The 21,629-nt window shown below is 40.1% G+C and overlaps 1 protein-coding gene across 1 annotated transcript; it reads left to right on the forward strand.

Moving 5' to 3' along the window:
- Positions 1 to 1,119: 1,119 nt before the first annotated feature.
- Positions 1,120 to 20,655, forward strand: LOC139310936 (uncharacterized). Its single transcript, XM_070935218.1, has 5 exons — positions 1,120 to 1,167; positions 11,759 to 12,019; positions 17,981 to 18,274; positions 19,585 to 19,845; positions 20,205 to 20,655. Exons 1-5 carry the CDS (start codon positions 1,134 to 1,136, stop codon positions 20,306 to 20,308), a joined length of 954 nt encoding a protein of 317 aa, XP_070791319.1. The 5' UTR covers positions 1,120 to 1,133; the 3' UTR covers positions 20,309 to 20,655.
- Positions 20,656 to 21,629: the final 974 nt, after the last annotated feature.

Genomic DNA, 21,629 nt, shown 5'->3' on the forward strand with positions numbered 1-21,629 from the left:
TTGTCTATCCAGTAAAGGACAAATATAAGTACCAGGTATGATCCCACTGAAGAGGCAAAATCAGGGACCAGCCTGGTGCTCCATCACTGGAGGTTTTCAAGAAGAGATTGGAAAGCTATTTATCTGAAATAGTACAGAGTTTCCTGCTTGAGCAGAAGATTGGACTGGAAGACGTCCAAGGTCCCTCTCAACTCTGTTATTCTGTTATCTGCTTAGGTATGGTGGCCATTTGTTGAAAAGAGAATTTCCCCAGCTGCATATTGCAAAATTGTTCTCAAATTGTCCACCAGCCCTTAAAGAGGCTAGGGACCCTTGTTTGATGGCCATAAACTGGGAGACTGTGAGTTGGAGTGCTACCTTAAGCATGAAAACCAGCTGGCTGACTTTAGGCCACTCATTCCCTCTCTCAGCCTGACTCATCTCACAGGGTTGAGAATTAATACATGCCTATTTTTCCACCTTTACAATCCTGTAAATACAGTTGTGTTCTCTCCTTTACTGAATAGGTATCACATTTCAAAATGACTATTCTACAAAGGACGTTTCTCTTAAAGATTTAAATGTTACTCTGCCATCAATCAGCATTAAATTTCTCAAAATAGACAATTCCATCCATTGTAACAGTTCCTAGAAAAGTCCTGTTTGATGTGCAATGATGCAGAGGCCTAAAAGCTTCCTCTGTAAACTGAATAAAATTGATTTCTTATTGTTTTAAAGGATTCAGGAAGCCATCAGCTGAAGGAAATTATAATATTGCTTAAGACAATAGTTTAAATAACTTCCTCAGGTGTGACCGGCACCTAACAGAATTCTCTTGATGCAACTTTTAATTCTGAGTGGTGCCTGATAGTGACATTTAAGTCCGGACCCCTTCCTTTTCTGTTATTTAAGCATTGTAAGTTCTATTGTCTTCTGTGGATTCCTTTGTAAAAAAAAATTCAGGGAAATAAGCACGTGAGAGGGTGGAGTAAAGGAAACACATATTTCCTGAAATGACATGCTGTTTTTTAGTACTGCTTTTATTCCATTTATCAAGCTTGACTCTCCGTTCATCTGACTAAGTGAGCGTTTTTTTGTGCTTCAATTTTTGGTCCCTCAAGCTGGTTAAAATGACAACTGTTCTGCTTCAGATCATGGCTGTCCTTCTCGTCTTCTGGGTGCCTACTAGTAAGTACTAAATATTCCAAAACACCCCCACCAAACTGAATTTACATTTGGTGTAGCTGGTGGAATTTACAAGCTGACTAACGAAAGAGCAAAATAGAGCATGTCAAGTAGAGTATCCTAGTTTGTGTGAATGTTATATATAAAGAATTTCCTCCGATGATAAGTTGCATGCAGTTATCTTAAAGTCATGGCAATATACTACAATATATAGCAAAAAGGGGGGAAATCTTTGGTTTACCTGAAATAATGTAGCTTTTTTTAACAATAGCCTATTTAACATTTTATAACATTTTCTATGGAAGGGGAAATTTCTGATACAGCTACAATTCATGGGAGCCTTAATTAGTATAGAAAAATATGAGGGATATAGGGAAGTATAGTATAATATCTGCAAAGTGTGTACTAGGTTCACATATCAGAATAGGCTACATGGTGAGACATTTTTAAAAAAAATGAGTGTTGCCCTTAGATTGCAAGAAATAAGAACATTAAATCAGATTTGAAGGGGGAACTCAATTGCTAATATATGTGATTCTGATGCTATCCTGTGATGAAATTTTTCAAGCTCAGTCAATAAGGATTCGGTGTCGTTGCACAATGTGTGTGTATATGAAAATGAAATGGATTGGACAAAACTCAAGGTTTCCTAATCTATCACAACATTTTTCCTTAAGTTTATTTATTTATTTATTTATTTATTTATTTATTTATTTATTTATTTATTTATTTATTAGTTTGATTTATATGCCGCCCTTCTCCGGAGACTCAGGGTGGCTTCCAATGCGTTAAGCAATAGCCTTCATACTTTTGTATATACCTGCTTAGTAGAGCTTTTACCCCCCCTAAATGGTGTTCTATTTTATACAAAGTCAGCTTATTGCCCCCACAGTCCGGGTCCTCATTTTCCCTACCTCGGAAGGATGGAAGGCTGAGTCAACCTTGAGCTGGTGAGATTTGAACTTGCAGTAATTGCAGGCAGCTGGCAACTAAGTGCTACTTTAACAGCACTTAGTCCACTGCGCCACCAGTTCTGACTCCTCTCCTGGTTCAGCTGAAATGCCGTCCATTATTAGTCCATTAGCCAGCAGAAAACTCCACTACACAAAAAAATTGCTGTTTTTATTGTTGATCCTTGTCTTGTCACAGGAACGATGCTATCGTATGGTGATATTATCACATACTGTGTGCAGGGAACATTAAAGAAAGATTTTGGTGGATTTCCTTTTGCCTCCCTCGATAAACATCACCACCCAGCAGGAAAAAATACATCACTCTTCTGAACAACGTGGATTGTGAAATGCATTTGGAGGGACATGTACCCCCCATGCCACTGACAACTATTAGCTACTAATTGCTGACAGGTACATGAGGGTGACATAGTGTAGTCCAGTCTTCCTCCTTCCACACTTTATATGTAACAGTTGACAGGCACATGGGAGAGCTTGTGTGATGCTACAGAATTCCTGGTGCACCTTGCAACCTCCCATGCATTTGTCATCTCTTAAAGTAGGCTATTTTAAAACATGAGTTTAGCACTCCTCTGAAAGAGCCTTAAACCCATGTGAAGTAATCCAAGTCACAGTTTAAAGGATCAAGGGGATGGCTTGTGCAGTGCTGAGAAAAATCTACCTTCTGACTGATGACATAACTATTTTGTACTTCCTATCAGCTGATAAGACACCTAGTATTTTAACACCTAGTATTGCCTGGGTTCAAAAGCTGACAGGCAAGGGGAGAATTGTATCATGAAGCTGCAGCAAGAGAGCCTCCTCTCAGGCTATAATTAGTGCATTGCTGCTGCCATCATTGGTCACCTGCTATTTAGGCCAATATATGTCTTTAAGCCAGGATTGGCTCACAGATCTGGTAGATAAAGAGAAACCCTGATTTGAAAGAATTGGATTCTCCTACTGCCCACGCCAAATAACCCTGGAGGACAATGCCCAAGAATACTAACAGCTGAGGGGACTGTAAGGTTGGCTTGGGTTTGGGTAGGGCATGAGCTGAAGGCAAACTCAGGAAGACACAGCAGGAAAAGGCGATCTCCAGAGCATGCTCATGGGTCATCAGGTGCAAGTTGAGGCAATAAGAAAATCCAAACAACGTTACTTCTCAGCAACTTCTGAATACAAAGATGGACTGCACTACTCTATGTAAGACTTACTGAAAGAAAGTACAGTTTCCATTTGTTTAAAAGAGGATATAGTAATACCAGGAAATATTGTCTCCTAGTGGATTGTGTCCTGTTAGTAAAAAATACTACTAATTATTAACACTATCATATCACACTTCATGAAATTCAAACCTTTCCTGTCTATGTCAAGGGCAAGTAATTTGTTATGGTATCTTGCAGATATGGTCATATATCTGCAGCAGCAACCAAATAGCCATCTTTTCCATTTCCTCATGACAGTTTGAAGACTTCTGTAATTGTTTTGAAGCCTACCATCCTTGCATTGCTGAGAACAAGGGACAAATAATTATTGTCCACTCTATGTTGCCTAGGACTGGGGATACGTAAGTTGGTACAAGTCCACCCTTAGCCATGGAAGCTTGTCAGATAATGTTCGAACAGTCAAGTTCTCTCATCAAAGCCTACATCCCGAGCAATGGTCAAGGAAGGGTGAATGACAAATGTAGTTATGCCTCCTTTGCAGTACAAATTCTGCTACTTTTCTACATGTGTCATGATGTTGAATGTACAATATGTACATCTTTAGGATACTTCTGTTCCCAAGGGTGTTGTTGGGGGGGGGAGGAAAAATAGATTATATACACTACCTTGTGCACCTGAGTTAAAGACAGGATGCATTTCTAATAAATCTTTGTTCTTATTTATTTACTTACAAAGATTTATATACTGCCCAGACTCTAAGATTCCGGATGGTTTGCAGGGCAAAAATAAAATATTTGCATTTTAACACAGAGAGAATAGAAGAAAAGCAGCTCAGTAGCAACAGCCAAGCAAACAATTGCAATTGGTCAGCAACTTGTCCCTGTTTGATCACATAGACTGGGCAAAAGGCATTTGAGAGTAACCTGGAGTCAATCTACAGAGGACTTTAGCTATAATTGACTAAAACAATTCAGACTTACTATATAGTAAATCAGAAAACAATGCATAATTCATAAATCCGAAAAAAAGCATACAGTATTAATCCAAATCAGGAAAAAAAATATATTGAATACACAATACCATGTAAGGATATTTAGTACAAGCATTCTAAATAAGAATAAATAAGGGAATGAGGAGCATCCCCTCCTGCAGTTGAGGTTCCAAGTCCCTTGTATTTTCAATGCTCAAATTTCATTGAGCAGCTGCTATTTTTGAATTCTCATTATCCACTGGTTACATCCAAGGTGATAGCAATTAAAACTGGCACTATTTTAATTAATTCCCAAAGTAAAACATTAAATTATTTGTTTATATGATTTCAAATTGGCCTTTTTGTATGTTTTGATATTTACTACTTTTATCTGTGTTTGCTCTTTTTATATGTGCTGTTTTTACTCTATTGTTCTGCTCTATCCAGAGCTGCCTTCAGTGAGATGAGCAGCTATAGGAATTTAATTGATGAATAAATAAATAAATACATAAAATTAATTATCTGCCATCAAGTCATTGTCAACTCTTAATGACCACATAGATAGAATTTAGATGCATAAATAAAAATAAATTATGTAGATTTAAACCATGGGCTCTGCAAGACCTTCATGTCCATTTAAAGCAGGGGTGTCAAACTCAATTTCATTGAGGGCCGCATCAGGGTTGTGTTTGACTTCGGGGGTGGGTGGGGGCGTGGCCAGGGTGGACGTGGCCAGCTCAATGTCACTCGTGTTGGGGGTGCCTGTGGTGGCCTATCGCTCTGCCAGTGAAAACGGGCTCCCAAGCTCCGTTTTTGGCTGCAATGGCCTCCTGCAACCTGCTGCCAATGAAAACGGAGCTTGGGAGGGCTGCCCGCAGACCTCCTGGGCTCTGTTTTCACTGGCAGAGGCACCACAGGCTGATCCTTTGCTGTTTTCAGGGTGGCCCCATGGACGAGATCTAAGCATCCCGCAGGCCAGATCCAGCCCCTGGGCCTTGAGTTTGACACCCCTGATTTAAAGTGATCTGTTTGAAAAGATCATGCCAAATAATCCTTTCTAGTCTGCAATTAGCCTGATTCAAGGTTGGTTTGATTCAGGGCCTCTTTTTCAGTAAACATAATATTTTGTTCAGCATATTCACAAAACAAGACTCTGGTTTAGGTGTTATTAATGAAGGCTATATTATTATTCCATGTTCATAGAATATTAAAAAACAATCAGCTGAGCATTATTAAAGCACAACACAATACAGTGGTGGGTTGCTACTGGTTCGCCCCGGATCAGGCAAACCGGTAGCAGCGGCAGTGGGAGGCTCCGCCCACCTGCCCGGATGCTTCTGCACATGCCCTTGAGCGAACCAGTAGCAACGGGTTTTGAAACCCAGTACTGACACAATAGAGGGAGACCACAGCTGCGATATAAGGATATCTGCAAGAGGGACCTAAAGGCCTGGGAATGGACATTAACAACTGGGAAACCTTGACCTCCGATCGTTCAGCTTGGAAGCTAAAGATGCAGCATGGCCTTCTCCAATTCGAAGACACACTTGTTCGGCAGGCTGAGGCAAAGAGGCAGTCCCGGAACCAGCAAAATCTGGGCTGGGCAGGGGACAGAATGTATTTGCCCTCAGTGTGGAAGGGATTGCCACTCTTGAATTGGCCTTTTTAGTCACACTAGATGCTGTTTTAGGACCTCTTTCCAGAGCACAATACCATAGTCTCTTGAGACTGAAGGATGCCAATGCCACTGACACAATAGTATAGAATAAAACTAAATTCAATCTAATTGAGCAGTTTATATGGGAGAAATTAAAAGGGCAATGCCCTTTCTTCCTCGGAAGACCTAAAGCCTGCTAGCTAGCTAAGGAGGGGAAGGAGCACCTGCAGATGGAGAAACAGAATAACAAAATAATAGAGCTAAAAGGGTCCTAGGAGGTCTTCCAGTCCACAGGTGTCAAACTTGATCGTGTCATGTGATGTATCATGATGTATCCCAGTGTTTTTTGCCTTTGTGGAGGTGTGTGATGCATCCGGCCTGCGGGCTGACAGTTTGATACCCCTGTTTTAGTCCAACCCTCTGCTCAGACAGGAAACCCTATACCATTTCAGACAAATGGTTGTCTAATCTCTTCTTTAAAACTTCCAGTGTTGGAGCATTCATAATTTTTGAAGGCAAGTCATTCCATTGATTAATTGTTCTAACTGTCAGGAAATTTCCCTTATGTTCTAGGTTGCTTCTCTCCTTAATTAGTTTCCATCCATAGCTTTTTGTCCTGCCTTCAGGTGCTTTGGAGAATCAGTGGACTCCCTCTTCTTTGTGGCAGCCCCTCTGATATTGGAAGATTGCTATCATGTCACCTTAGTCCTTCTTTTCATTAAACTAGACATACCCATTCCAGCAACTGTTCTTTATATATTCTAGCCTCCAGTCCTCTAATCATCTTTGTTGTTTTTCTTTGCACTCTTTTTAGAGTCTCAACCAGTGGTGGGCTCCTCCCGGTTCAGTCCGGTTCGGCCGAGACGGTAACGGTGACGATATGATGTCACCAAACCAGTTCTCCCCCCTGCCCTCCCCCCCACCCCCCCACGTTATTCTTACCTTTTATTTGGTCCCACACCCAATCTATTGCTGCCTCCTGAGTCCCAGCTGATGACTAGAGGGAAAAAAACTGTTTAAACTCTTGCCGTGGGGCTTCAAAGGGCCGTCCTACAGCTGATCAGTGTTAAAAGCAAACAAATGAGTCAGGTCGTAAGTGCGAGGACTGGTTGTAAGTGCGAGGACCTTCCAGAAATGACTCTGACCAGCTAGCCACGCCCACCTAGTCACATGACCTCCAAGCCACACCCACAAAATAAGCCACGCCTACAGAACCGGTAGTGAAAAAATTTAGAACCCACCCCTGGTCTCAACATCTTTTTTACATTGTGGCAATCAAAACTGGATGCAGTATTTCAAGTGTGGTCTTACCAAGGCTTTATAAAGTGGTATGAACACATCTCGTGATCTTGATACTATCCCTCTGTTAATGCAACCAAGGTCAGCCTTGGGGGAGTTTTTTTGACAGCTGCAGCACACTGCTGGCTCATATTTAAATGATAGTCTACTAGGACTCCTAGATCCCTCTGGCAGTTAATGCTATTGAGCCAGGTACCACCTATTCTATACCTGTGCATTTGTTTTTTCTTGCCTAAATGTAGAACCTTACATGTAGAAACAATCTATGCACAAGCTTGCAATTTTTGTTTGTTTTAGTGGTATTGTTCCTACCATTCAGATCAGTGCTGATGATCCCAAATAAAATAAAGCTGCCTTCAAATTGGCATCATTCTTGTGTAGGAGTACTCTTAAAAGCAGCAGACCATTCTTAATTATTTTTCTTATTTTATTTGTACCCCATCTTTATTATTTTCATATGCAACTCATGGTGAATGTACCTAATGCTTCTTCCTCCTATTTTCCCTACAACAAATAACCCTGTGAATTACCAGGCACTGCTGAATAGATCTAATTTTGGTTTGCCTAAATCCCTTTAGAAATCTCTGCTACTATCTGGGTCCATGTGTCAGCTTATTTACCTTTAATGGAAGGCAGAGATGCTGAAGAATATTAAGCAGTTTTTTTCCTTCCCCCATATTGCTCAAATTGTTTGTCAACCCTGATTCATCCGTTCTTTTTCAGTTGAGAGGGAGTAAAAGCTCTCAGGCAAGGATGCAACCAACTGACCTTTCTTTAATTCTGCCTATTCATAGTATATAAATGCCACGACTGCACTTTTTTCTACCCTAACATCATGATGTTCCTTTCTTTTTTCACACAGTCCATGGGTGAGACCCATAAGCACTGGTAGCACTTCCCCTCCTAATTCTGACACCATAGTCTGTCTTAAAGTGTCTACAAATTATTATTCTTTGTCACCCATTACTGGGTAGCTGGTAATGGCTGGAAAGTGAGACAGCATACGTCATGCTGATGCAATTTCCGGTTGACTCAAGGATGATGGAGACTGTCAACTCAGCAAATGGAATAGGCTGAGAATTTGGAAAGTGCAGCTTGTATCTGGAAGAGGGAATCTGAGGAAAGATGGAAAAAAGTATTTCAATAATTAGTTCTCTGTCTGCCTCACTGGAATGAAACTCTGTCCTTTAGCTGGACCCTCACAATGCAGGACAAGTTAATTCTTGATTTTGAAACAATGATCTCATGACTGAGGGATGCCTTTTCTCTCTCTCTTGCTCTTTTTAAAAATTTAAAAACACAACATTAAGTGTCTTCATTTTGTTCTTATCAAATCCAGATCTCACTATTACCCCTTACAAAATACTAGGAAGTTATCTTGTGCCCCCATCTCATCTGTTATTTCTAATTTGGCACTTATTCTTTGGTTTATTAATGTATTCAATGAATCATACTAAACAATCTCAAATGAATTCTAATGACATTTTACTACAGCATTAATTTCTTCATTCCTATGGAGATTCTCAATCATTCCGGTCATGGTTATCCCAAAGGCGATTTTCAAAAGGCAACTGGACTTTCTTGGGTTTTTTGTTTGAAAATATTTCACTTCTTATTCAAGAAGCTTCTTGGATGAGAAGCGAAATATTTTCAAGGAAAAAAAATCAAGGAAGTCCAGTTGCATTTTGAAAAGCGCCTTTTTTTGGGTATTAATTTATTCACTCCCTCCTGCCTCTATCACTGTATCAGTGCTGTCCAGAACCAATATGGAGTTGTAACTGCTTCAGGGGGTAAATATCTAGCCCTGTGTTTCTCAACTTTGGCAACTTTTAGAGGCATGTACCTCAACTCCCAAGATTCCTCAGAGTTGAAGTTCAAACCTTTTAAAGTTGCCACTGATCTAGCTTATAAGGTGGTAAAAACTGTCTCTGTGTGCCAACTACCCAGGTGCAGACAGATGCTTACCCTTGGCAAAGCACATGAATGGCCAGCAGCATGGTGCGCTCTCAGAACAGAGTTGTATGGGGAAGCCAACTTAGCATTCATTGCCAAGAATTCCACTGCAGAATTTTGTTTGTCATTTTTCAGTGGGTCTGGCTCAGTTCAACAATGGCAGGAAGGCAGTTCTATTCCAAGGGAAAGTGATGTGTGATTTTAAAGTGTGCATTATTTCTTGGCATGTTACAAACAAGTGTAAAGCAGGAATGCGACCAATGTCACAGTAAAGGAGTTTTTATGGAGTTGAACTGATGGGAAACTATTTCTTTGTCTTGGAATCTTGCCCTTGGACCTGTTCAGGCAAGTTGCTTCCTCTTTGTCTTGGCCTATTCCACTCTGTGAAATAAATGTTGGCAAACAGACCATCACCGATCACTTCTGCTTTTAATGGGGCTGTAGTTCACCATGGACAAAATGGAAAACCAATGGTTCCATATAACTGGCCAGGAGGGGAATGAAAGACTATCACTCTGTCTTTTCAATCATGCACTTCTCTGCACAGAATTGTTTCAGACTTACCTTCCTTTTGAAAGAGAGGTCACTGGTAACTCAATGGTTACTCTCTGATTATTTATAATCACATGACTAGAACATAGTGATGCTATTAATCAGAGTAAGGTGGTGACTTTGGCTAATGGATAAGCAAAGGTAAAGAGGAGGAGGTTGGAGCTTGGGGCAGTGCAGCCTGCAGGGTACCCCTTAGTCCTCCAACAGTTGAAACTGGGGAGGAAGCCACAGCCCATTGCTACTCAGTTGGAGGACTGCCCTTTGGTCTAGGTGCTATGAGCAATGTTGTTTAGTATCTATATTGAATTCAACTTGCAAACCAATGGACTTTTATATATAGAAAGGATGGAGGGTGCCCTGTTGTCCATTCCTTCAGAAGGCATATTGGCTTGGGCAGATCTTAGTAAAAAGCAAAATATTTTGGATGGGTAACCAATCTTTACTACTATAGGGTGGCTCTTCTCCATTCTTCAGCCTCCAATATTTTCCCTCCACCTGTGCTTATTCATTTGGTCTTAATATTGCAAAGCCTGCCTCTGTCTCCCTTTTAGGGAATACCAGGTGGATAGAAGAGCATCTTCTTTTCTGTCTGTGTTGGCTTCCCAACTATTCTGGGGAGGATTCAGAAGCAGAAAACCACTTTCTCACTAATACAGTAACACAAACACAATAGCTAGGCAAACCTCTGATTAGGATTGTTAAAAATACTGTCATATCAGGCCAGCACAAAATGTTAGTGGGAACATAGAGAGTGGCTGGGTGGTAGGGGAGGTAATGTGGCATTGTAAGAAAAGGTTACAGGGTGGGGTGTAGTAATGGTTTGGGGGAATGACTTTGGGAGACAGGAGGAAGACCTGCAGACTAGGCAACAGTCAGATAAGAGGTAGATAAAGTCATAGAAGGAAAGGGGACATGGCAAATGTCTCAGAAAAAAAATCCTCTCTAGTTTCTTGGACTGTATAGATGAGTGGGGGAGATGTACTTTCAGATTTGCAAGTTTCTGTTAATGTAACTTTGCAATAAAGCTAGAGCTAGTTTTGGGTGTGCTTCTATCTGGACTATCACTATGATAGACACTCATTCTGAAATCCACACTAGACTTTGGAAGAACATTGAATTCTCTAAATTCTAGCATATCATAAATCAAATAAAGATGCACAAGCAGCAATTTTATACTTTATAGCGTTTTCTTGGTTTTGATGTGGAAAATGCATTACAAGTTTATCCAAATTCAATTATTTAAAATGTCCTTATAAATTAAAATATCAGTGTTACAGGCATGTAATATCAACAATCACTGAGGATGTAAAATAGATATTAAATGACAAAAGCAACTTTCAGCTCTTGTGGAATTATCATTGCAATCTCAACTAAATGACTTTCCAGGAAATATTTATCTATATCTGTGAGTTTTCTGACACACTGCATCAGTGATCGTCTTTTTTGCCAATGGAAACTCCAAATTTAAGCTTTGTAACATTTTGTTGTTGTCTGAATTGTGTTTCAGTATTTACATGAAAGATCTGAATTTTTTCCCCATTTGACACAGTTGTTTTCCATGCAAAATAGCTGCTTTGTGTTTTTTCAAATGTCTTGGAAGTATTTCAAGCCTATAACATTTCCCCTCCATGCAATTTACCAAGTCAGCTGAAACTGTCTTCTCTGTACAAATGTCTCTCATCTATAGTCCTACCTAGAGCACAGGAAATGAAAAAGCAGGGCATCCAAGCTTTTTCCACTGAAAGAAAATTGAAAAAAAACCAAGCTGATACAACTGCTTGGAATGTGTAAAAGAACGAAGGAGAAGGGATCCTCAACCCAAAAATAAATACTACTAAAATTGTTGTTGTTGTTGTTGCTGTTGTTGTTGTTGTTGTCATTCTCCTCCTCCTCCTCCTTGAACAAGGTAAGTGAGGACTACCTGTAGGGCAGAATGCTTGTTTAATTTTCATCAAAATATTTTTTCAGAACCATGCTACACATACTTTTAGGACTGCAGATCTTTTTGTAACCTTTTCTTTGCATCCTGTTCTTGTTTTTCTAGTGCACTCATGTGAAGTCAGTATACATCCCAAAGTAAATGCTGTGATGTTTGGGGCTTCTTTGAATTTGACGTGCACAGTTTCGTGTAGCAACTATACTGAACTGAGATGGGAAGTGGCTCTTCCATTCGTGCTCAAGAAGGGAGATGGTTGGATTAATCTGTACATAACCAGTGTGACTGAATGGGCACTTCCACTCTCATGCTTAGTTAATTATGGAGACTTTAATCAAACCTACACCAGGAAAGTAATTTATATTTACGGTAAGTATTTATATATTCTGTTTACCATAAACATTCCAACAATTGGAACTAAAAGGTATTGTAAGACTTGGGTCATATTTGGTTTCTAGAAAAAAAATCTGTAGAAGCACTATGCTTATTTTCCCCCCACCAACTATAAAACAGTGACAAACTAGCGTGGCCCTGTCTTTGAATGGTGTCTAATGTTGTCAGTGGAACTCAGAAAGGAGGCAACATTGCAAGACAAATAATTGAGACTGGTTTATGATCAGCTTTAGAGCTTTTTCCAGGCCTCAAAAGAATTTGATGTGGGAGTCTGCAGGGTCCAACCTGGTGCAGAAAGTTAGCACCCACCCCCCTCCTTGAAGAATGAAATATTTTGAGAAATATTTTTTTTAAAAGCAGGATAAAACATTTCCCCTAAAAGACAAATAGAAATCTTAAGGGGGACAGAAACTCAGAGCCCCAGCTCCCTGCTCCCAGCAGATATTTTGTGCCCATTGAGACAGATTGGGCCAGCCTATCTACAAAACAAATCAGCTCCAGGATGATGGGATTAAGACATGACCCTTCAGGACATAATAGGATTAACCCACTAGCATCTAGCAGCAGAGCTCACTACATTGCACAACCTCCTAAGGACATTGCATTACCCAGCAAACTTCAATCAAGCTTAGCTCAGACAAATTTGACCCTTACATGGCCCCATGGGAGTCTGACAACAGCCAATAGAATACATGTTGTTGAACAGGAACAGGAAGCTCAAGTTCAAAGCCCAAGAGAAGGTATAAATACCTCTCACTTTCAACTCTATGTGGTTAGCTGCACCAGAATCATCCATGTGCTTTTGCTTCATCATTAAACCATCTTTCCAATCAACCTCCATGTTTCCAGTGTCATTCTCCCGGCTTGGAACTGAACCAGATGGATATTTCTTGCAATATTGGCTTCTGCCTTTCTGGTGATCCATTGTACTTCTGCTCTAGGTGTAAACTGACACTTCAAAGGCCATGCCGTTCCCACCGAGTGACCTTCAGATATTTGGGGGTGACAATTTCCAGAGTTTCTGACCGTTATATTCTAAGGCTTAGCATCAAGATCATGAATCCCTTTTGGGCTGGAGGACACACTGGAAAATTTGAAAGTCTGTTGAGAACATGGAGAATGACCTTTATAGGGAAGACCTTAATCAGCTTTCAAGGTAGACAAGGTCATGGGATGCTAGTTTTCAAAAGTACTGTTATGCAATTAGGAAAATTCCAACAGAAACTGAAAATATACCAAAGCCTCTCTCTATTTGAACATACTTCTCCCCCAATGAGGGCAGAATTACTTAGAATTTCTCGTGCTTCCTACTTCCCTAGGACTTTCCTATAACAGCTTCATACTCTCCAGATGTGCTCTCACATCCCCAATCCAAATGACTGTTAAGATGCTGTCATGAAACAAAAAAAGTCAAAAGATGAGGGAAAAATATATTGCAATTTCTTTATTGAATTAAACATGTCATCCATCTCTCTCTGCAAAGTGACTCTGGGCAGCTTACAATTAAAATTATAAATATTAAAATATTAAAAGGCAAGTTTGATATGGTAATACCATCTTTTCTGTTAGTCCACCAGCCAGCTCCAACATAGAGTGCCCCTATCAGGGCCCCAGGCCAACCATCAAAACACAGTTTTAACGCCTTTCTGCTTGATTATACAGCAATTTAATTTTCTACTTCTGTTGTAGTATTAAAGTAGGTTTATTGGTATATGAGGGGATGTGGTGGTTCAGTGGCTAAGACACTGACCTTGTTGATCAGAAGGTCAGCAGTTCAGTGGTTTGAATCCCTAGTGCCGCGTAACGGGGTGAGCTCCCGTTACTTGTCCCAGCTTCTGTCAACCTAGCAGTTCGAAACCACGTAAAAAATGCAAGTAGAAAAATAGGGACCACTTTGGTGGGAAGGTAACAGTGCTCAGTGCGCCTTCAACGTTGAGTCATGCTGGCTACATGACCATGGAGATGGCTCTTTGACTTAGAAGTAGAGATGAGCATCGCCCCTAAAGCCAGAAACGACTAGCACACATGTGCGGGGGAACCTTTACCTTTACCTTTATTGGTATACATAATAGAAATATGATTTTTCTCTACCTCCAATAGATCTAAAACTAATTTTTCCTAGCTCTTTCTTTCTTTTTTCTTTTTGGCATGGTATGTGATGTAACCTGAATGCAGGGTTTGATTATCATACATATTCAGCATTTTGCTTGTCCCAGTTCAAGATTGTATTCAGTAAGCATTTATATGTCTTGGAAATGAAACAAGAATCAGTTTATCTTCTTTTTAGGTTGGTTTTGTAAGCTATTCAGAAAAGATGAATTTAAACCAAGGTAGCATGAACCATATAAGCATACATTTTACCTCTCTGTGAGGTTGTTTCTTATAAAAATATAACCATAACAATGCACACGTGTATATTTGGAATTTGAATCATAATCTGAAATGAATTTGCTACCTTAGTTTTCTAACTCAGACACAAGCAGAACACATTGTTCCAAAAACAGGGATATTAGATCTTAGACAATGCAATTTCCCATCCCTGCAATTAATACCAGGAAAAAGGTCCCTGATGGATATCTCTTGTACCAACCTATATTTTATTCTACATTTAACTTATATGTATCACTAGGCATCAAGCCAAAAATTAATCAGTTATTTCAGATAAATAATCACAACCCTTCCATTTCCGCTTCCTCTTCCCCTAACTGGGAATAAGCTATTAATCCTGATTAATATAAACCCATCATCCAGTTCATAGGATCACCACACCCATGGCAACAAACTTGTCTATATTGAATTGTCCTCCCTATTGCATAAGGAAACAGGAAACTGGAAACTCCAGAGGAAAGCAGCAGCTTCTGGCAGTATCCTTATTTCCAAGAAGAAGCATCTACAGGCTCCACATAAGTCCTGATGGCATTATTACTGATTTAAAATAGAGGAAGGTTGCACTGTTGTGCTTTATTTAGAAGTGGATCCAACTGTCTTGCCCCCCACAAAATAATAATAATAATAATAATAATAATAATAATAATAATAATAATAATAATAATAATAATAATAATAATCTGGGTTGATTAAGAGCATGCTGGGGGAGCAGAGCAGATATGAGGAAGCAACTTTCCACTTTAACTTTTAGTAAAGAGGTGGTTTTACAGGGGGCGTAAGATAGTGCCTATTTTGTGGAGAAGCAGGTCCCCCTCTATCATGACAGTCACAAATTGTGAGAATGCCTGTGATATACTGTCTGCATCAGTGATGGGTTTCAAATTTTTTTACTGCCGGTTCTGTGGGTGTGGCTTGGTGGGCATGGCATGGCTTGGTGGGTGTGGCAGGGGAAGGTTACTGCAAAATCCCCATTTCCTCCTGATCAGCTGGGATTTGGGAGGCAGAGAATAGATAGGGGCAGGGCCAGTCAGAATTTTTATTACCAGTTCTCTGAACTACTCAAAATTTCTGCTACCAATTCTCCATAACTGGTCAGAACCTGCTGAAACCAACCTCTAGTCTGCATCCCAAATGGACTGGTCTGCATGCTCAAAAAAGTGTATTGCCACATCCTGGGACATATCTTCCCACCCTTGTAGCTGAACTCAGGCCTCCATGATGATGGCCAGATTGTTTCCATTGTTCCAAGACTAAGGGAGTCTACATGCACAAACATGGTTTGTTTCTCATAATAATGTTACTCTTCAGGTCAAATCTTGGTGCAACTGCCATAGTCACGATTAAATGGTGTGTGGAAAAATATTTAATTCTCCTCATAAATGAAACTGATCCAGTCATAGTATCAAGATACATCAGAAAAAAAATTAACATTTTTAAAATCTTTCTTCCTCCCCCCCCCACACTCACCTATGCATATCATCCTACCTATTCAAGAGCAGAATTTCCTATTACATGTTTGTTTTGTTTTTTGTTTTATTTGATTTGTATACCGCCCTACTCCCGAAGGACTCAGGGCGGTGAACAGCCAAGCAATAAAATACATAAATACAAAAATTTAAAAAACCAGTTAAAATCAAATTAAATCATTTTGGCCCAGACAAATTAAAACACCCCAATAATTTAAGAACAGATTTAAAATTTATATATTAAAAGAGGGAGGAGATTAGGCCAAGCCTCCTTGATGGAATAAAAGAGTCTTCACAGCGCGGCGGAAGGTGCGCAGATCCGGGATCCTCCGTATCTCTGCGGGGAGCTCATTCCAGACGGTAGGTGCCCCCACAGAGAAGGCTCTCCCCCTAGGGGTCGCCAGCCGACATTGTTTGGCTGACGGCACCCGGAGGAGTCCCTCTCTATGAGAGCGTACTGGCCGGTGGGAGGCTATTGGTGGTAGTAGGCGGTCCCGTAGATAACCAGGTCCTAAGCCATGTGATTACATGTGATTCTATAAATCATTTTGCAAATTGTTAAATTTTACAGGGTGCAGTCTGGGAAAAATATGATAGGAGGACAGGTCTTCTTCTTGAATCTTGATCATTTATTTATTTAAATTTACATATCTGCCCATCCTCTGGGAAGCTTACAAGTTAAAAAAACCCTCCCGAAACAATAGAACTACCACAACAAAATGATCCACTTTTTATCTCGCACTGTTGGAAGATACACAAAAATGTCCACCAAAAGGTTAATATGCCCTTCCCTTCCATTTTTAATTCTCATGTTCAGCTGTCAGTGTTACTTTTCAGTTTTACACACCACAAAGCATCTCCTCTGTACAGCCTGTTTTTCCTTGCACCAAATTCAAGATGTCATATGTAATTGAGGAGTATGTGATTGTGTTCTAATATGGAAAATGCTACCTTTCTTTTTACCATTCATACACTGATATTCTAGTAGCCATAGAGAGTCATGGAGATAGGCTTGGGAGAAATATTCAGAAGCGACCACAACAACAAAAAAGGGCAGCAGCTTTCCTTGAGTCCCGGGAAGGGAGGTAGTGTTAGAAAGAGACTCAAGCTGGCTTCTCTCTGACTCACTGGGTTATAAGAGGGAGAGAAAGAAGAAAACAGCCAGATTTGCAAGATTTATGTAGCCCACCTCAATAAAATTGAGTTCTAGTCATTTTATGGAATTTGTTTCCTGGTTCATAACCTGGAAAGGCTGACATTAGCTGAGATGGCTTATGGCAGAAGTGGTTAAACTTATTTCTATGAGTAGTCACATGTTGGCCCTGAATGACATGCCAAGGGACCGCAGGGAAGAAAGCGAGCTCGGTCCAAGAAAATATGAGATTAGTTTGGAGGGGAAATCCCTATTAAATACAGCACTATAGTATCTCTCTTCTCTTTCATGCCCATTCATTAAGGGAAAGGAAAAATTAAAAATTGCCTTTAAATGTTGGTACCAAACCAACATTCCATCCCTTTGATAGTGCAGTAAGGAAGGGATACAAAAGGACATTTCAGGGATCTGGGTAATCACCTCCTTCAGGGATCTGGGTTATAGAAAGAATATGATATGGTCTTTTGAGCAATGAGGAGCAATTGCAGAGTGCAAGGAAAAACGGGTGATCTGGCAGCATAGTCCACTGGTTATTGCAATGCATTGGAGCTGAATACCTTGATGAAATAAATCAAAGGATCATGCTTGGTGCTAATTAAGGAGGCTGAATAAGTTTCTCCACTTTAGATTTTGTGTATCATCCATATCTCTTTCATAGACAATTTAGGGAGGCTTTTACAATGAGGGGTCCTTGGTGCTCTCTGAGCTTGATTGTTTTCTTGTAGACATTTTATTAACCTAACTAGGTACCATAATATCATCAGTGCTAGGCTTTTACAATGTCTGGAAACAACATGTTAATAATAACAACAACATATAATTCTTAATGGTTTTACTACCTCCAGGAGGCCAAGATTGCTTAGCTCTTTGAAGTGCTAACTTATCTTTCCAACTACTGGTCATCGCTATCTTTTGTCATTCCAAATCTAGAATTCTCTACTCCAGTTATATATCCAGTTTCTGAAGTTCTGAATGATCACTTGGAAAAAATCGTGTGCAACATTTCTAGCCTGAAGGTGAGGGGCTCCATCCCATCTCACAGCAACATTTCTCTGAGCAGAGATGGTAAAATTCTGAACAGCAGCCATGGAAAACCATCTGTGGAGTATAATTTTGTGCCTAATTTAGAGCATGATGACGGGGCTGAGATCCTCTGTCAGGCCAACCTTCTGTTGGGTTCACAAGTGCTGAGAAAAAATGCAAATCAAACTCTGAAGGTTGTGGGTAAGTTGCATTTATTGCATGGCAGGTTAACTATTTTTTTCCCCTTCAGGTTAGGGGTAGTTACAGTATTTGTTATTAGATGTCTTGTTTCTCTTTGGCAATTTGTTCTAGCTTGGAAAATCTAGGGCTTGTCCTTGATAGCGAGAGCAGCATTTAAGCAGTCACATCAAACCCACCTTTATTTCCCTTCTTTCTCACAAAGAACGGTGAAGTCTATTTCCCTCTTGTGGCAGGAAAATAATTTTTGTCCCACTGGTGACCAGATAAATGAGTGTGAAGATTTCAGAAGCACCACAGGTTTCTGTAGAAACTCTTTAACTATACATGGACATGTATCCTCTACATGGACATATGACAATGTATCCTCAGGGCAAAGATGCTCTTGCCACATTATTTACACTGGATAATACTTGCCATCCTTGCCATAGTTGACTTGCTGGGGAGGCTTAGCTGCAGGGAAACCTCTTGGTTTAATTCCTGGAGTTCAACAGTCAAGTGAGAATAGGATGTAGCAGGCTGAGATCTTCTCTTCCGCTTGACTCGTATAATTTGGCCCAGAGAACATGAAGCCAGCTTTATAGTTTGTCCATGCTTGCACTTTATGTCAAAACTATTGGTTCTTTTGTCCAATGCTCTTAGGATCACACCCAAATGTTTTGCTTTGGATACGTTCTAGTACACCTTGCCTTCCCTAACGACTGGGTAATAATAGTGCTATACTGCATAAATCTTCTGGCCTGTCATTTATTACTAGAGTTGTTTTTCAAGTGTAACAATTATTTTTTATGAACTTGGGATTCTCACTATCCAAAGATCCATAGCAGGAGGAACATTATTAGTATTGAAGTCTGGCTAGTGTTCCTTTTCCTCTACTACTTTCATTATAAAAATACCTCCTCTAGCAGCCCATGTTTCATTGTTCAGAGGCTATCTATCGTAATGTGCTTCATGGACTGATCTTGGAACAACACAATGACATGATTGGTTCACGACATGCTGAGAGAGAAGCATATTGTGAGCATATGGGATATTTCGCAGTGAATGTAAATAAATGTTTAGTGCTCTCAGCTATTCTTTGCATCTATAGTATATGCCCTTTACTAAACAGTGTAGTGTTCATTCCCCAGATTTTTTAATGACAAATCCTTGTTAACAGAACAGAAAATAACACAAAATACCTGATAGGAAAGTGGTGCCTGAAGAGCGGACAGAGAAATGGACCAGTCTTGCTTGTTTGCATTTCTGGGCTGTCAATCAATGCTCTACATGAAATGTTAGACAGGACTCACCTTGTTCATTTCTTTTTGCAGCTAGCCCTTATAATGTCAGCATATCGGCTACTCATGTAACTTATAAAGTGGATGCAAAAATTGTGGTGACATGTAATGCTACAGGAAAACCCAATCCAGAATATTCCTGGGAACTTCCCTCCAAAGTTAATGTGGAATTCTCAAATAGCAACAGGACTGTAACAATTAATTCAGCAAAGGAGTTTCACAATGGGACTTACCGTTGCCTAATACATAATATTTATGGCAAGAATTCAGCACAGATTGACATCGTCTTTGAAGGTAAGATGAATGTTTTTATTTTCAGATTTGCACATTTTTCCTTTTTTTATTTATATCCACATTTAATATTTTCAACTAAACATTTGACTTGCAAATTGATAGATGGTGGGGACAATGGATGTGTCTGTGTGTGCGTGTGTGTGATAATACTGAAGAGGAGCAGGAGAAATATTACCACAGAGCTTGGAGATAGCAATCTCACCAACTCTGTGGTTTCCTCAGTCAAAGAATGAAATGGGGTTTTGGTTGAATTGGTTAGAGAAATATCAACAAAATAGCAAAGTGCAATTACACACTTTTAGAAAGTTGGCAAGCTCTTTTATAACAAAGTCCAAGCCATCTCTTATGTTCTATTTCAGGGAAGTCTCGCAACTGGGTTATAGCTCCGGTGATAACAATGTTAGTATTGGGTGCAATCATCATCGGTGGTGTCTTTTACTTTTGCCGAACACGTTCACTTTAAGAGAGGGCAGATCGGGATTCCTTTGGGATGAAGAGGCAGAATTTGCAGGGGATCCGTTTCGAGCTACAGCAGAAGCCAGAATGAGAAGCAATCTTAGTTCTCATTCACAACTCTACACAGCAGCAGAGGCAGAATTTGGATAATCTCCTCCACGGTGCCTGGTCTACATTCAACTACTGCTGAAACCAGAAAATGTTCCTATGAGCAATTGAGGGCTGTTATAGGAATTGGAACGTGTGCCAAACCAAAGCAAGAAGTTGGATATCTGTATGAGATAGGAGATTCAGCTACCTGAGTGTTTGCAGTTGGAAATAGGGGAAAATGTTTCTAGTTCTTAGAGCTGAGCATCAAAGAGTTATCAAAATTGAATAATGTAGGCAAATTAACCCATTACATATTTTTAATTCTCTATTGGATTTAGACTGCTTTATTCAATATATTATAAAAAGTGAGTTGTCTACATTTTCCAAACAGATCTACTTTGTCCCTTCTCCCTTTTGCTCTGCTGCAGCTCATACAGGCTGCCTTGTGTCAATTAATAAGTAAAGTTTACAACATTTCACATCTTTCATTGAAATAATCTTAGCCTTTGGCTGCAATCTTATGCAAAATACCAGAAAAGTGAAAGTAGAAATTATCACTATCTATTTTTGAATTGTCTGCATTTATGGATGGTTTTTTTTCCATTTTGCTTCTATCAATAAAAATACTTTATTTTAAAAGATTTTGGACTTGTGGAAGTCTGTACTTTTCTTTGCAACGGAAGGCTCTGCTTGAAAAAAAAAAGGCTTATTCAAATTGCAGAAATGTATCAATGATGCAGACTTTTTTTCGTAATGGGAGGTTTGTGAGGTGTGTCTGAGTGTCCCCTGGAGAAGAGGAAAGCAATTTGGTCAGACTAATCTAGGACAAATCACTTATCCGGGGAGGAAATTCCTTTGATGCTTTTAAATCGGTGATCCCCCACCTTTCCAGCTTGGTGGACCGGTGGGGGAGGGGGAAAGGGATGGTTCTGTGTGAACAGCAGGTGCGCCTGTGAGGTCATGCAACTCCATTTGCACAAGCGGCGGGCATGGGCGTCTGCCGCTCACATAAGTGGAGCCCTGCACATGTGCCTGCTCCACCAGTGCTTGTGCAGCCAGGTTCCAAATGGGCCGTGGCCCTGTCGTGGGCCATAGTCTGGGGGTTGGGAACCCCTGTTTTAAATCATTGAAGGCCAGAGTGTTACCTCAAGGATCAATGGAATACCAATGATGGGATGAAATCTCCAGGTGGGCATTTTTTTGGGGCGGGGGGAGAGATCCTTTAAGGCAAGGATATC

Source organism: Pituophis catenifer, unplaced genomic scaffold (genome assembly GCF_029215685.1).
Source record: "Pituophis catenifer annectens isolate HBS135680 unplaced genomic scaffold, rPitCat1.0.hap2 SCAF_2, whole genome shotgun sequence".
In the NCBI taxonomy this organism is placed as follows: domain Eukaryota; kingdom Metazoa; phylum Chordata; class Lepidosauria; order Squamata; family Colubridae; genus Pituophis; species Pituophis catenifer.